The 13245-nt window shown below is 39.1% G+C and overlaps 1 protein-coding gene across 1 annotated transcript in view; it reads right to left on the minus strand.

Moving 5' to 3' along the window:
• Positions 1-1450: 1450 nt before the first annotated feature.
• SFGH (S-formylglutathione hydrolase) overlaps positions 1451-13245 on the minus strand; it is a 95728-nt gene continuing 83933 nt past the window's right edge. The window contains exon 7 of the mRNA XM_089804298.1: positions 1451-2012. Coding sequence (XP_089660424.1) covers positions 1830-2012 — 183 coding nt within the window. The 3' untranslated portion in view covers positions 1451-1829. The remainder of the gene's footprint in view (positions 2013-13245) is intronic.

Raw genomic sequence — 13245 nt, forward strand, 5'->3', positions numbered from 1 at the left:
AGTGACAAATTCTGTAATTATTTTGCACTCTGAATTGGCCACCAATGCCAATGAACCGTGCTTGTTTCTACTACTATGGACTAAAGGTAATTGTCTTGAAATTGCATTTTGAAATCTGTAAGTGTTTGGGCATTCAATGGTGTTGTTGAATCGTTGTTATACCTAGAGGCCACGTTGAGTTTTTAAATCAATTTATGTGAGCCTGGAAGTGGTATGGATAGACATCGTTCTGAGTTGCTTTTTATTTGTTGTAGCAGCAATTACTTCTTTCACATCTGTGATCTTTTTAGAGCAGCTTTGGGGGTTTAGAAGCAGTGTTTGATCCTATAGTGGCAGTGTACCACTTCTTTGGGCTACGATCAGATTTCTGGTATTGACGTTTGGAGTTAAGAGGAGTTGTGATTGGTGTAGGCACATTTCATGATTGTTCATCGCCAAACTTGCAACGTCAATCTTCTTAAATCAGGGTCTATTAAATAAAGTTGTTTTGTATGTCAAGCTTGCATTATAATAATTGCAAATTTGGTTGATTGCAATTAAATTATTGAGCTGGCATTTCATATCAGTCTTTACTTTGAGTTTAGTATTTCAGCATTTCTACATATATGGAAAAGCGAAAAAAAACATATATCTCCCAAGAAAAATTGCAAAACTTCAAAAAGCAAAACAATTCTTCAGCATAATTTTAGAGTCAGCCAGCAGGGCTCATTACAGATGGTTGCCTCTGGCTCTTGTTTGTTTGTTGTTGGTTTTGCTTCTCCCCGAGCACTGTTTGGTGTTCCTATTGTTTGCTAGCTTCTCTTGTGTTGTAGTGGCAGTCCCTTAGACCCTCTTTCTGGTCTCTTATTGGACATTAATAAAGTTATCCTATCTACATATATATAATTGCTATTTTCTACTGAAAAACAAAATATTAGGCATGACCACCAATCAACATCTGTAAGCCTATATCCAGAAAAAAAATGTGTTTAGATATATTGATGAACGTAACTCTTTACGTATCACATGGTAAATCACTGAGCATTTCCTGATGGAAAATTGTGACTATATTCTTATATTTTCAGATGTTGAAGATTTAATTAGGTAAGCAGAAAGCCAACCCCACAGTGAACTCACAAGATTTTAAAAAATGCAGCTAGCCTTTCCTAAAGTATACAGTGTGAAACCTATAAAGTGAATGCAACAAATCTGTCCCCAAATATGCAGCAGTGAAACCTAAACCTACAAAACAAATGCCACCAGTCTGTCCACAAATTCTGAAGCTAATGAAGTTTTGACTAGAAAGTTATAATTATACAGTTCCACTGACCTAATTTCTGATGCATTAGTGGCTGACATAAACAACTAAATATATTGGTGTAACTTTAAAACTACAGAAAGTTACAACTAGAAAGTTACAATTATCCTGACTTCATATCCGATGGATTGGAGGCATGCATGTACAACTACATTGTTATATAATGTTTTTGGTCAGCTTATTTGATGCACATTGTTCCATTCTATTATACATGGTATTGGCAATCACTGTTATAAAATTAAACCATGATATGTAGCTTTCACAACTAAAATGCTCCTAGAGGAGTCCAATTTCACTAATGCCAGTAGACTATAGAGCCTTCATAAACAGTGATGAGGAGATCATAATCATCTCACTAGCTCCCTCCAATTTCGAAACATTTTCTATAAACATCAATAAGATAAGTGATATGCCACTTCTGCATTACATATGTTGCAGAAAAGCAACTCCAATATACTTTCATAAAGGTCCGTAATGTTCCATTACTAGAACTTTGCAACTGATGTTAATAAAGAACACCTAAACTGGCTATTTATGAAGCATGAAGAGCTTTTGAATGATGATGAATGTGTTCATCAATAAAGGTCGCAATAAAAAAGAACGAGTGATCATAGCCAGGCTGCAACCTAAAAATCACTGGAACATTGATACTCTTACATGCCTCCTCAAATTTATGTGGCAGCAGCTGGTCTTTTAGAAACTTATCTTCATCGCCCTACAAATCAAAAAAAAAATTCTTAGAGATTAAATCAACTATCAAGATAACCAAACAGAAAAATGCATCCAAGAAATCCAAATAGTTGTCTTACCAATATCCATCATATCTTTGTTTTCCAAAAACAAAAAGCAAAAAAAAATTACAGGATTTACAGCATTTTATATCGGAAACTTGATGAAATTTGATGCACAAGAATCATCAAAAAAGAGTGCATGTATTGCATAATCATGATAAGGTAATGTTAACAAAATGATGCTGTTCAGATAAGAAGCTAATTTCAAAGAAAATCGGTTTTTTCCTTGGTTAGAGGTGACCTGACATTATTTGGGCTGGTTAAGGCCAACCAGATTCGATTATAAGCACAAATCAAACTAATATGTGCGTGTGTGTGTTCAAGGTTAGGACTTTCTTATTTCTTCTTTTGCAGTAGTCTTCTAAAAAGAGCAGGGACACAGCGAACTCTACTTGCAGTAGTTTTGTTGATGGGTGTTTTGTGACCACACAAACACAAGATAAAAAGCCAAGGTATCCTATCCTCTCTTGAGCAAAATCTTGTGTATGCTAAGATTGTGAAAGATCGTACAGGTAATTCCAAGGTTCTTTTTATGTCAGATCTTGATATGTGAACACACTCAATGCTTGATACAAAATGCTGGTTACACAAAAGGACTCACATTTGAATCATTCTTCACCTTTTCCACATTGTTGGCTATAACAACTTCATCGAATATTGCAATCTCATGATGCTTCTTCTTTGAATGGCACAATTGAAATGTACTAAAAGTTAAAGGGGAAAAGGGGGAAAGAAATCTAGCCTTATTCCTAAGAACAATGATAACAATGGATAATGCTCCAATGGACAAATTCCAAGATAATCAAGGTGTGCTTTGCTCAATCAACTACTCGTCTACAAGAAGTGCAATCTTTCGAGGGTTATGCAGAAAAAATCCATATCATAATGTACACCATCATAATGAACAATGCACATTTATTGATTGAAGTTGAGTGTTAATATAACAGGGGTGCGAGCTAACTTTACATTGCAACTTATAATCGATAGATGCAAAAAGTGTGGGCCATGAAAATTCATCAAACACCATAACAGTCTACATTGAAATCAAAGCACTTTATCTAACAATTGAGAAATTGGAAGAACACCATGCAGTGAGATAAATAAATATGAATCCACCATATCTTTAATGAAATCAATTTTTTTTACTTTCCTAAGTCTTACAACAATGTCTTCGTCTTCTCCTATCCTACTTCTAGGAGCAAGTGCTCCTTACTCCTAACAAGCTGACAGAGATATGCCCATTTTCTATCTGTGAATGACAAATGAGAAGACATGGCCTTTTATAGAGCTCCTTTTACAAGTGAATGGACAAGATTGGTTTGGAATCAAGGGCCTAAATTTGGCCACCTCAGCCCTAAGATTAGGTCATAGACTGAGAATTTGTCATAAATAAGCAGGTCCACATCGACCAATAAGAAGAGGTCACTCACTTAATGGAAGAGTGGTAAGTCACCCCCTAATGAGGCAAGATTCCCACCAAGTCATTAAAGCTCTTTCTACCAGAATAGGCTATGCTTGATTCCCTTTTCTAAATGCAAGGAACCTGGACATGTCAACTTGAATACCCTCGACTGATTGGTGAAGACGGTTGGGTGCCATGTCAGCATGCTACATTCCATATAAATTTGGTAACATATCATGGGCAATATTTTCTAACTGCATCATTTTGTGACCAAGGTCCTAACTTTGATGGACTCTTTTGAAACTCTCTCTCCTTAACCATTTTCTTTGTTCCATGTATTTGTTTGGGAATTCACCTTCTTGAAATGAATAGGACTCCCCTGTCGATGATTCATTTTGGAACTTCTCACACAGAACTGCCTGATTATGATCTTGGATTTTTGGAGGAAAAAAAAAGCTGTCACAATCTTCCTTCTACAATTATACTTGAACGTTGATCTTTGAGGTCTTGAACCTTGAATACCTTGAACTGGATTGTCTAGAACTGGAATTCTGGAATTTTGAAGTCTGGAATTTCAATGCCTTGAACTAGATTTCTCATGTTGTCCTTGTATTTCTTCATCCTGGATCTTTCTTGCATGGATCTCTTTAGAGAGAGGGGGTTTCCAAACCTAGCCAAATTTAATCCATTCCTTCCATTTTTTCCCTTGAGCACACCTTAGACACTTCCAAGAATTTTCCTTGGTTTTGGGCATACATTGGATATGTATGAGGAATCCATACTTAAGGCAAATTATATTGTTTCCATGCATGCTATGCCTTGAGAATATATGAGGTAGATGAAAGGATTCTCTCGACATTGAATCCCTGTTCATGGTCAATTCCCTTCCTTGGGCACAGAGAGGACAAGGAGGTGGATTTTGACTTTTAGACAAATTCCTCACACATGGTGAATTAGCGCTCTATGGCACAAATTGGGCATAAGAAACAATTTTGCAAATTTTGGAGAGTTCCATGGACTCTTGAAATCAGCGCCCTTGGGAATATCTTGGGCTTGGAGAGGGATTTTTGGTTTTGAGTGTGGATTCTTGCGTGTGTGGAATTAGCACTCTAGGGTGCATATTAGCATTGGAGGTGGATTTTTGAAATTTTGGAAAATTCCTTGGCTTCTAGACATTGCAGCTCTTGGGAGCATTTAGAGCATGGAAGTCGATTTTTCCACTTTAGAAGAATTCCTTGCACTTATGAATTTGGTTCTCATGAATTCCTCTTTTGGCTGCTTTCAAGTATGTTCTCAGACAATATATTTTTTAATCAACAGCCTGCTCACGCTTCCGGATTTAGAACTAGATATCTCTTTGCATCTTCCCCTGTAAGTGCTCAAAATTAGGCCATTTCAGGATGTAACGAAACTAAAAATGTCCTTACTAGAAGAAAGAAATATCCAAAAAAAAGAAAGTTCACCAAAGCATTCAAGATTTCACTAGCATTCCCTTTGCAAAATCAACTTTCTTTTCTACTCAATCAAATTCACTATTTTCACAATTGTTTCTTTGTTTACCGTATGGGGTAAATAGATTAATGCATACAGACAATAGACAAGAACAGTAGTACTCTTTTTATTATTCGCATATGCCAAAGAGATTACATATTGCTTACAATGATGATTACAATGATCTTGGATGGTGTACATATACTTTCCGAAAAACCTTCCCGAAGGGGTCCGTTGGCTACATAACAAGAACCTTCCCGAAGGGACCTGTCAGCTACATAACAGTAACCTCCCAAAGGGACCCGTCGGCTACACAATATCTACCGACAACATCATCCCCCCCAAAAGAAAAAAAGTCGTCTCCGGACGACAATTGCAAAATATTCGAGATAGATCAACAAAACGGGATACATTAACTGACTAACTATAACAAGATAGATATGTTTCCGTCACACCACTTTCACATTTGTCCTGTGTTTGCACCAAATTGATCTCCAAAATACATTGCATCTACAGCCTTTGCTAACACAATACTGTTTCCTTAGCTAACCTTAATAGCCACCCATGCCGCTTTCTCTGCTTCCAACTCCTGGGTACACTGAGCCAAGTGTCGCTATACCTTCAACTGGATGATCAGCTCCTCCCGAGCTCTCTATGCATCCACCAAGACAGCTTCACGTCCAACACCTACTCCAAGTGCCTCAAAGCATATCACCCTTTAAAGGCTTGCTCTAGTTCTCTCTCTACCTCTCATACACAGACACTCTATGCCTACAGCAGTTCTAGGTCTCATCAATTAGTCACACTTCCCATGACTGATAACTGCACCGACTGGGGGTCTAGGGGGCATCGCCTGCAGCGGGGTCCAGGGGCAACACCCCCACTGCCAAGACCAAATTAGCAGTCTGAAAGCTACACAAAACTCCATGGAACACACCATTTTTGGCATTTTCTTCCGATTCCACTCTTTCTGGCAACTGCTTACATTTTACTACTTGTTATCGTCTTTCCCTTCCCTTGGGCATCATGCATTATTCATTCTGAACATTTTTTATGTCATTTTTTTTTTTCATTTTTTTTTCTTTTTTTGACAAAAATTCTACTGCTCCCTGCTATTCATCGACGACGGAACAGGTCGCGCCTGATATATTTTCAATTTTGAACCATTCACCATTTCTAGAATTTCTTGCCCGTCCAATGTCCACAACTTTATTGCTCCATTATCACCTACTTCCCAAATCTGGTATGGCCCAACCCATTTGACTTTAAACTTGCCCGGTTTGATTTCGTTCCATCCGTCATACTTCAATACTAGCTGGCCTGGTTGGAACTTGTTTAGTTTCAAGTGTTTATCATGCCACACTTTGCGCCTGTTTTACGTCACCTTCGTGGCCCATTGTGCCAATAGCTACTTCTCCTCAAGTTTGTTCAAATTATGCAACCTTTCCCTCAGGCTTTCCATGTCACCCAACTTATTCTCCCACGCGATCCTCAGACTCGGTATCATAAATTCTATCAGCTACCACTCCTTGCCGTCAATAACTGTATTCTTGATTTTAGAACCTTCATTCCGTACTGCTGAAGCTTTTATTAAAACCTTACTCTTTATTTCCTGTGCAAACCATATGATGTGTTTTCCTTGTTGCTGACACCTTTCTACTATATTTGTGGTTTGACGTAACATTTTCTTTCTACGCAGTCCATTCACTGTGATCCGTACGGTGGAATCTTTCCTTTTTCTGGGTTCGTACTATATGTTCTTCCCTTCAGCTTCAACTTTAACCGCCTTTCCTTCTTCCGCTTCTCTGTATTCCTTCGGACATTCATTTCCCTCTTCTTTCTCACCTTCGTCGACCCTTAACATTTTATAGCTCGGAAAGAGCTCGTAATCCTCCATCTGCTATTGTTAAAGGTCGTTCACCGAATCCAAATCATCGTCCGCCGATCCACCTTCCAACTGTAGGACTCCTTCCTCATTGGGTTCCAATCGTTTCTTTCCTTCATCCTCTGCTTTGGAATCAAATGATATGGCTTCTTCGCCCACCATTTGTGTGTGTGAATCAATAATGAATTTTCATCCTTTGCTTTCCATTGATACTGTATTCTTCTTCCAGTCATGCTTAACCTTTGCTTGTACGAGCCATCCTCGGCTCAGAATGGCGTCATATCCTTTCCTCTTCAACAAGATGACAACGAAATCAAGCAAGAACGGCTGTGTTCCAATAATCACTGGTTATGCCATCAGGATTCCCAATGGTTTGATCCCGTGCTGGTCTGCCGTTAGTAATTGGAACGTAGGTGGCCACAACGTTGGCTGTCCCAACCTCTTCCAGGTGTGTCTTCCAGTAAGACATTCACGCCTGACCTGTCATCCACGATTGTGTCTGTCAGAACAGTTCCCAAAATTCTCATCTCAACGACTGTCAAATGTTGTTCGAATTAGAGGGCTAGCAGCATTGGATACTCTGCACTTGCACCACTTTCCTTCTCCCTTCCTTGTTCTGCTAGCAATTTAGCAGTTGGACCGATGTTTGTGTCGATCGGAGTTGAGGCATTGTGAGCAGTAGATCGTTTATTTTGACTGGTACTTCAGTTTGTAATATCTGTCGTACGATGTTTTGTTCCGCACAGTTCCTTGCTGAGGTACTGGTAGTGTCCTTCAGGTGTGCTTTCTCTGCCTGCGTTGTTTTCTGAATTTCCGCCCATGCTTCCTCTAATCTCTTCTTTTCCTCCGTCAGGTCGAGATACAGTTTTGCTTGCTTCCGTGTGATTGCTAGAACCTCCTCTTCATCTGTCCCGATGGTGATCAGATTCACTCCTGATTTTTGGCACTTGGCATCTTCATGATCTCCAAGACCGCACCATCTGCATAATAACTTCGATGCATTTTCCGTTGTACAGTCTCGAGCAAAGTGGCCCCACAAATTGCATGCTTGGCATTAAACCATCGGGCGGCCGTTCACATCCTATTGAATTCGACTGCGGCTCCCATTATTATTGTTGGCATTGTTGTTTTGCCCTCATCTATTATTTCTGTACCCTCCTGACATGGCACCCTCATTACTGGTGTTTTTGCTCCCTCTTGACGCGGAAGCCTCCTGGGTCAGGAGCACTTGTTGAGGTCCTCTTGTTTTCATATTGAAGGGGCATTCTTTTGTGGAATGTCCCATGATCTGGCAAATCTCGCAAAATTGGTTTTTGGACAAGATCCCTTCGTGTGACCTTTTGTCTTACATTCTATGCACCATAGCTCATTTCCCTTCGTCTCTTTCTGCATGTTCTTAAATTCCTTCATCATTCAGATCATATTCTTCTGGAGAGCTCGGACCTTCTTGCTGCCCTTTCGTCATCGTTGCTCTCTTCTTCCGAAGACGCATCGTCATCGAAATCAGATGAGCTACTCTTCTTTTTTGTTTTCTGCTCACTTTCTAAGTTCATCGCAAGATTGTAGGCTTCAGTGTATGACGATGACAACACAATCTTCATTTTCTTCCGTAACTTCGATCGTAGTCCTTTAATGAACCATCTCTTTTGCAACCCATCTGTCGGCTTACTTTCCATTTTGTTTATTAATTCTTTTAATTTTCTGGCATATACTCGAACTGTTTCATTTTTTCCTTCTTGTGTGTTGTATACCTCTGCTACAATCTCATTGTCGTCGTGCAACAATTGAAATTCGGTGATAAATTCTTTTTTAACTTCCACCCAATTGGTTGATTTTTGGAAATCTGTGTCGGCAAACCAATCAATTACTACACCCCTTAGGGTTGCCAGAAATTGTTAGACCCATTCATTTGTGTCTGTTATGCCATTCACCCTCCAAATTGTTTCGCATGTCTTACAGTGTCGGATTGGATCGGCTATTCCATCACCATCAAACTTTGGCAACTTTTCCTTTGGTCCCGCCATTACTATTCAAGGTTGAGGGATTTGTTGTGTACCTACATTGTTTTGCACTCCCGCACTGTTCTGCACTACCGCACTGTTCTGCACTCTCGCGTTGTTCTACACACCCGCGCTGTTCTGAACACTCACGCTACTTTGAACACCCGCACTGTTTTGAACACCCACGCTGTTTCGGATAGTCGTTTTATTTTTGACAGTCGTGCTATTTGGTGAAGAAGGGTTTTCGTCAAACAAAGCTGTCCGTTCCGGAAGTGTATCTCGGACGAAGAGTTCACTCCGCACTCATGCTCCCTCGGCACTCCGAGCCATACCAATTAATCCCCTTCCATCTGGATTCTCTTCCCTCGGCGTATGCAGGTTAAGAAATTCCTCCCTTGCTTCTTCCACCGATTCCAACCGCTGTCAAGTCTCTTCTAGCAATTCCTCAGTGCTTCAGTGTCCGTCGGCAATCTGCTGAAACCTTCGTCTACATTCGGCCTGTTGTGCTAAAATTAAATTCCCTTGTGTTGTGCGTACTTCATCCTTTTCCTTCAGCTTATTCTTGTTTTTGTTCAACTGATTCAGCATTAGTCTTCATTCCTCTACCTTCGTTCCAGGTCCATCGAGCAACAACGCCAAATGTTTACCGTATGGGGTAAATAGATTTATGCATACAAACAATAGACAAGAACAGCAGTACTCCTTTTATTATTCGCATATGCCAAAGAGATTACATATTGCTTACATGATGATTATAATGATCTTGGATGGTGTATATATACTTTCCGAAGAACCTTGCCGAAGGGGTCCGTCAGCTACATAACAAGAACCTTCCCGAAGGGACCCATCGGCTACACTATCTACCGACGACATTCTTCTCAAACAAAAGACAAATGAAAGCTAATTCCATACTTTGCATGAATTATCAATGTATTTCAAGGGTCATTAGATGACACTAACTGCAAAAGAGTTGGCTTATCAATAAAAAGAAGAGGTCCCCATTTACAATGGTGTGATCTGTGAAAAGGTCACAACAAGTCCCTCATTCATTTTCCTGCAACACCTTGAAAATGGGTCATTAATAGGAGACAGTGAACTTTCACAAGTTTTGAAGACTCATATTTAAAATCTCCCCTAAACAACAATGAGCAACTAAACACTTGTGTTTCTATTGAAAGGAAACGTGCTATCAGAGGTTTGTATTGCAATATCCTAGCCCAAATGTTGCAGCAATGTGGATTCTCACTGGGCATGTCCCTAGGACTGGCACCTCTTGCTGCCAGTTCTGTGACCACTTCAACATGCAGGATGCAACACTTGTTGGCGTTTTTCCTTGATGTCATTGATGGTTTTACCGTCATTTTTTTGTGGAAATTCCTTTGTCATTTTCACATGAACTTAATGGACAGCTGGCACATGTTGATCATTGACAATTGAAGAGAAACATAAGTATTCAAACACGGTATTCACCTGCCATGTGTACACCAAAACACTCATATCTGCACCCACCATGGTTTTAGCATTGGAACGTTTTTATTCCTTGGTAATGGCAAGCAGATAGTGAACAGCAGGGGTATTGAGGACACCTTTCATTAACACAAACAGAATATTTGTTTAAAATAAGCATCGTTCTACCAGTGATTTGGATTTGATGCGAACTGGCATTGGAATCATTTTCTACCGAAAAATCCTTGCAGCAGTTGCATGTTTACTTCCAGTTATGCATTAGTCCCAAAAATATGATGAAGGCCTGTTTCGGCATCGAGTTTTTGGTAGAATGAATGCTGCATATCAGTGAGAGACTGAGTGCAATAAACGGATTTTGATTAGTCTTTATAATCGCTCCCAGAAAATCATCTGTCAAAGGTAATTGATATGAGTTCAAACCTTTCTCTGTATGTTGACAGCAAGTTGGTAATGTCATGTGTCTCAATTTTTGAAAAATGGCAGGCAAAAAGGATTTAAAAGTGCTGCAAAATGGGGTCCTTTTGAAATACAAAAAATTATATTCAAAATGATGCAATAAAAAACGAGATAAGAGTGTGTGCAGACAGAAGTTGGTGTGTGATTTCTTGTCTTGAACTAAGTATGTATGTGGGTGTCAAAAATAATTTTGTTTTATGTAACAAGCATTGTTAAAAATCTGGGTGAAGAAAACAAGTTCTGGGTTAAGTCTATTAGAAACAGTATGGATGCCTATAAGTTGTAGAGGTGATATCGGGAATCAAGCACTCATTAAATTCTTGGTCTTTTGTTGAATAAGACTAAAGGTAAAAGACAAAAAAACTTGAGCATAGCTAGAGCACTCTACGTTGAGCAGAAAAAGAGTTGCTTTGATTAAGTACCTCATCCACTATTAGTGTGGAGAGGTCCTTTGCCTCTTAAATGGCAATCACTATTGCATCCAACTTTGAGGGTAAACTTTGAGGAATTTTCTCCAGTATTCTCCTCTCCTCCATGATTCCTCCATTTCTCCTCAACTAGTTCAACAAGAGACTTGTGTGTAAACATGAAATGGACTCACTGTCCTCCATTTGGAGAGTCCCACAAACACTTTGAAGCATCTGGAGCTTCACCAAATCGACATCATAAGTCCCTTTGTAACTTGTCTGGAGAATTTCCTAAGCCTCTTTGGCAAAGTTAGTCGCTGCTATACTGGGAAACATTGCCTCTATCAAGATTGCTTCTCTCAAACTCAATGCCTTGGCTTATTTCCTCTTTTACTCCTCCGACTAGGTCTTCTGGTTGTTTGTAAAGCAACTTAGTTGGGTCAGTCACCTCCACAAACCTACTAACCTCAAGCTCCCACAAATAGTTTGCAAGCATGATGGCCTTCATCTTCTTTGCCTAAACATCATAATCTTGTCTATTAAAGATAGCAGTTGCTGCCAGCTCTTTTCTTCATCTCCAACAATGTCCCCTACACAAGAAACTTCAACATCTACCCAAACTCACAAGAGTTTAGGGTCAAATAGGTCTGATACCAACTGTAGAATTTTAAAATCCATAAAATCTAAAACTACAATATTCTAGTACCAGAACAAGAACACAAAATGCAGAAATTGCAGCTTTATTTGACAATCACTGGCAATGCACAACGGAAGACCAAATAAAATAGAGATATACAACTTCCTTTGTTGCTTTCTATTGAATCACAAATTAAAACTATTACAAAATTAACAAATGACAAAACTCCAAAAAACAAACTACAGATAATAAGTTGTTTGCAAAAATCTGGAGCTGCACCCACCTAACAAAGTTTGGAATAACCACTACTCTATGCAAAACTCTTTACCCCCAGCTGCTGCTGCAAATTTTCTTTTCCCCAATCAAAATTGTTGTTCAAGAAAACAGTCTCTAGACCTTCTAACTACTGGGAGCATCCTTCCCATTTGTCTCTTGTTGTTTAGACAAAAAAATTCCCCATCAAATTCAAATTATAAACTGAACTACCACAATAGATTCCTTTGTAATATATGGTTGTTGGAGCTGGAATGTGAGGAGCAATTGGGAGGATGCAATCCTAATGTCTGCAGGCAATCTCTAGGTTGCATTTACTCCTGACAATTAGTTGAGTCTATGGGAGCGCAAGGAGAAGCTCAAGGCAAATAATATATAATTTCAACATCACTACCTAATAAAGAAGTTATTGAATGGACACACTATTTATAATCACCAAATATTTCAGTCACTAGACAGAGATTATTAAAAAGGGTTATCACAAAAGTTATTAAAAGGGGTCATCACACTTCAGGTATGGGATTCTAAAAAGTAGATTTTCTTATGTATTTTATTGGTTTTGATTTTTAGTTGACATATTCCAATATATAATGGCAATTTGAGAGTGGAGACACCAGTGAGGTTGAGCATACTGCCCCGCATGAAGATCTGGGGGCACTACTCCGCAGCACCCCTGGTGGGGGGTTTAGAAGAACTGCCCCCAATAAGATCGAGGGGCAGTGCCCCAGGTGCCAAGGGGTGGAGCTCTCGCCACCTAGCACAAACTAAGGGCTTTGAAACCTTCAATAATAAAAATCACAATCTTTTAACTGCAGGCAAGAAAAATAGATCATATTAATTTTGGATGAGTTTTTAATGCGGAACTCACAATTTTGTTTACTCTTTTATAAATAAAAATCACTGCAAATATTTCAGAAACTTGATGGGGATCTTTTGGGCGCCAAGAGTGCTCAAGAGTAAAGAGTTTATGATGAGTTTAGCAACCTTGGTTTTTAGTAAGAAATAAAAATTATAAAAACAAAAATAAAGAGATCTGCATTGTTATCTGAAAAGCCACGTAACCAGCTTTCCCTCAAGAAGTTGGGAGATTTCCATAAAATTCATGGAAACACAAAAAAAATTATTAATATTTGTTTTGT

Source organism: Cupressus sempervirens, chromosome 10 (assembly GCF_028749045.1).
Source record: "Cupressus sempervirens isolate cs-2001-9-10 chromosome 10, ASM2874904v1, whole genome shotgun sequence".
NCBI classification, from domain to species: domain Eukaryota; kingdom Viridiplantae; phylum Streptophyta; class Pinopsida; order Cupressales; family Cupressaceae; genus Cupressus; species Cupressus sempervirens.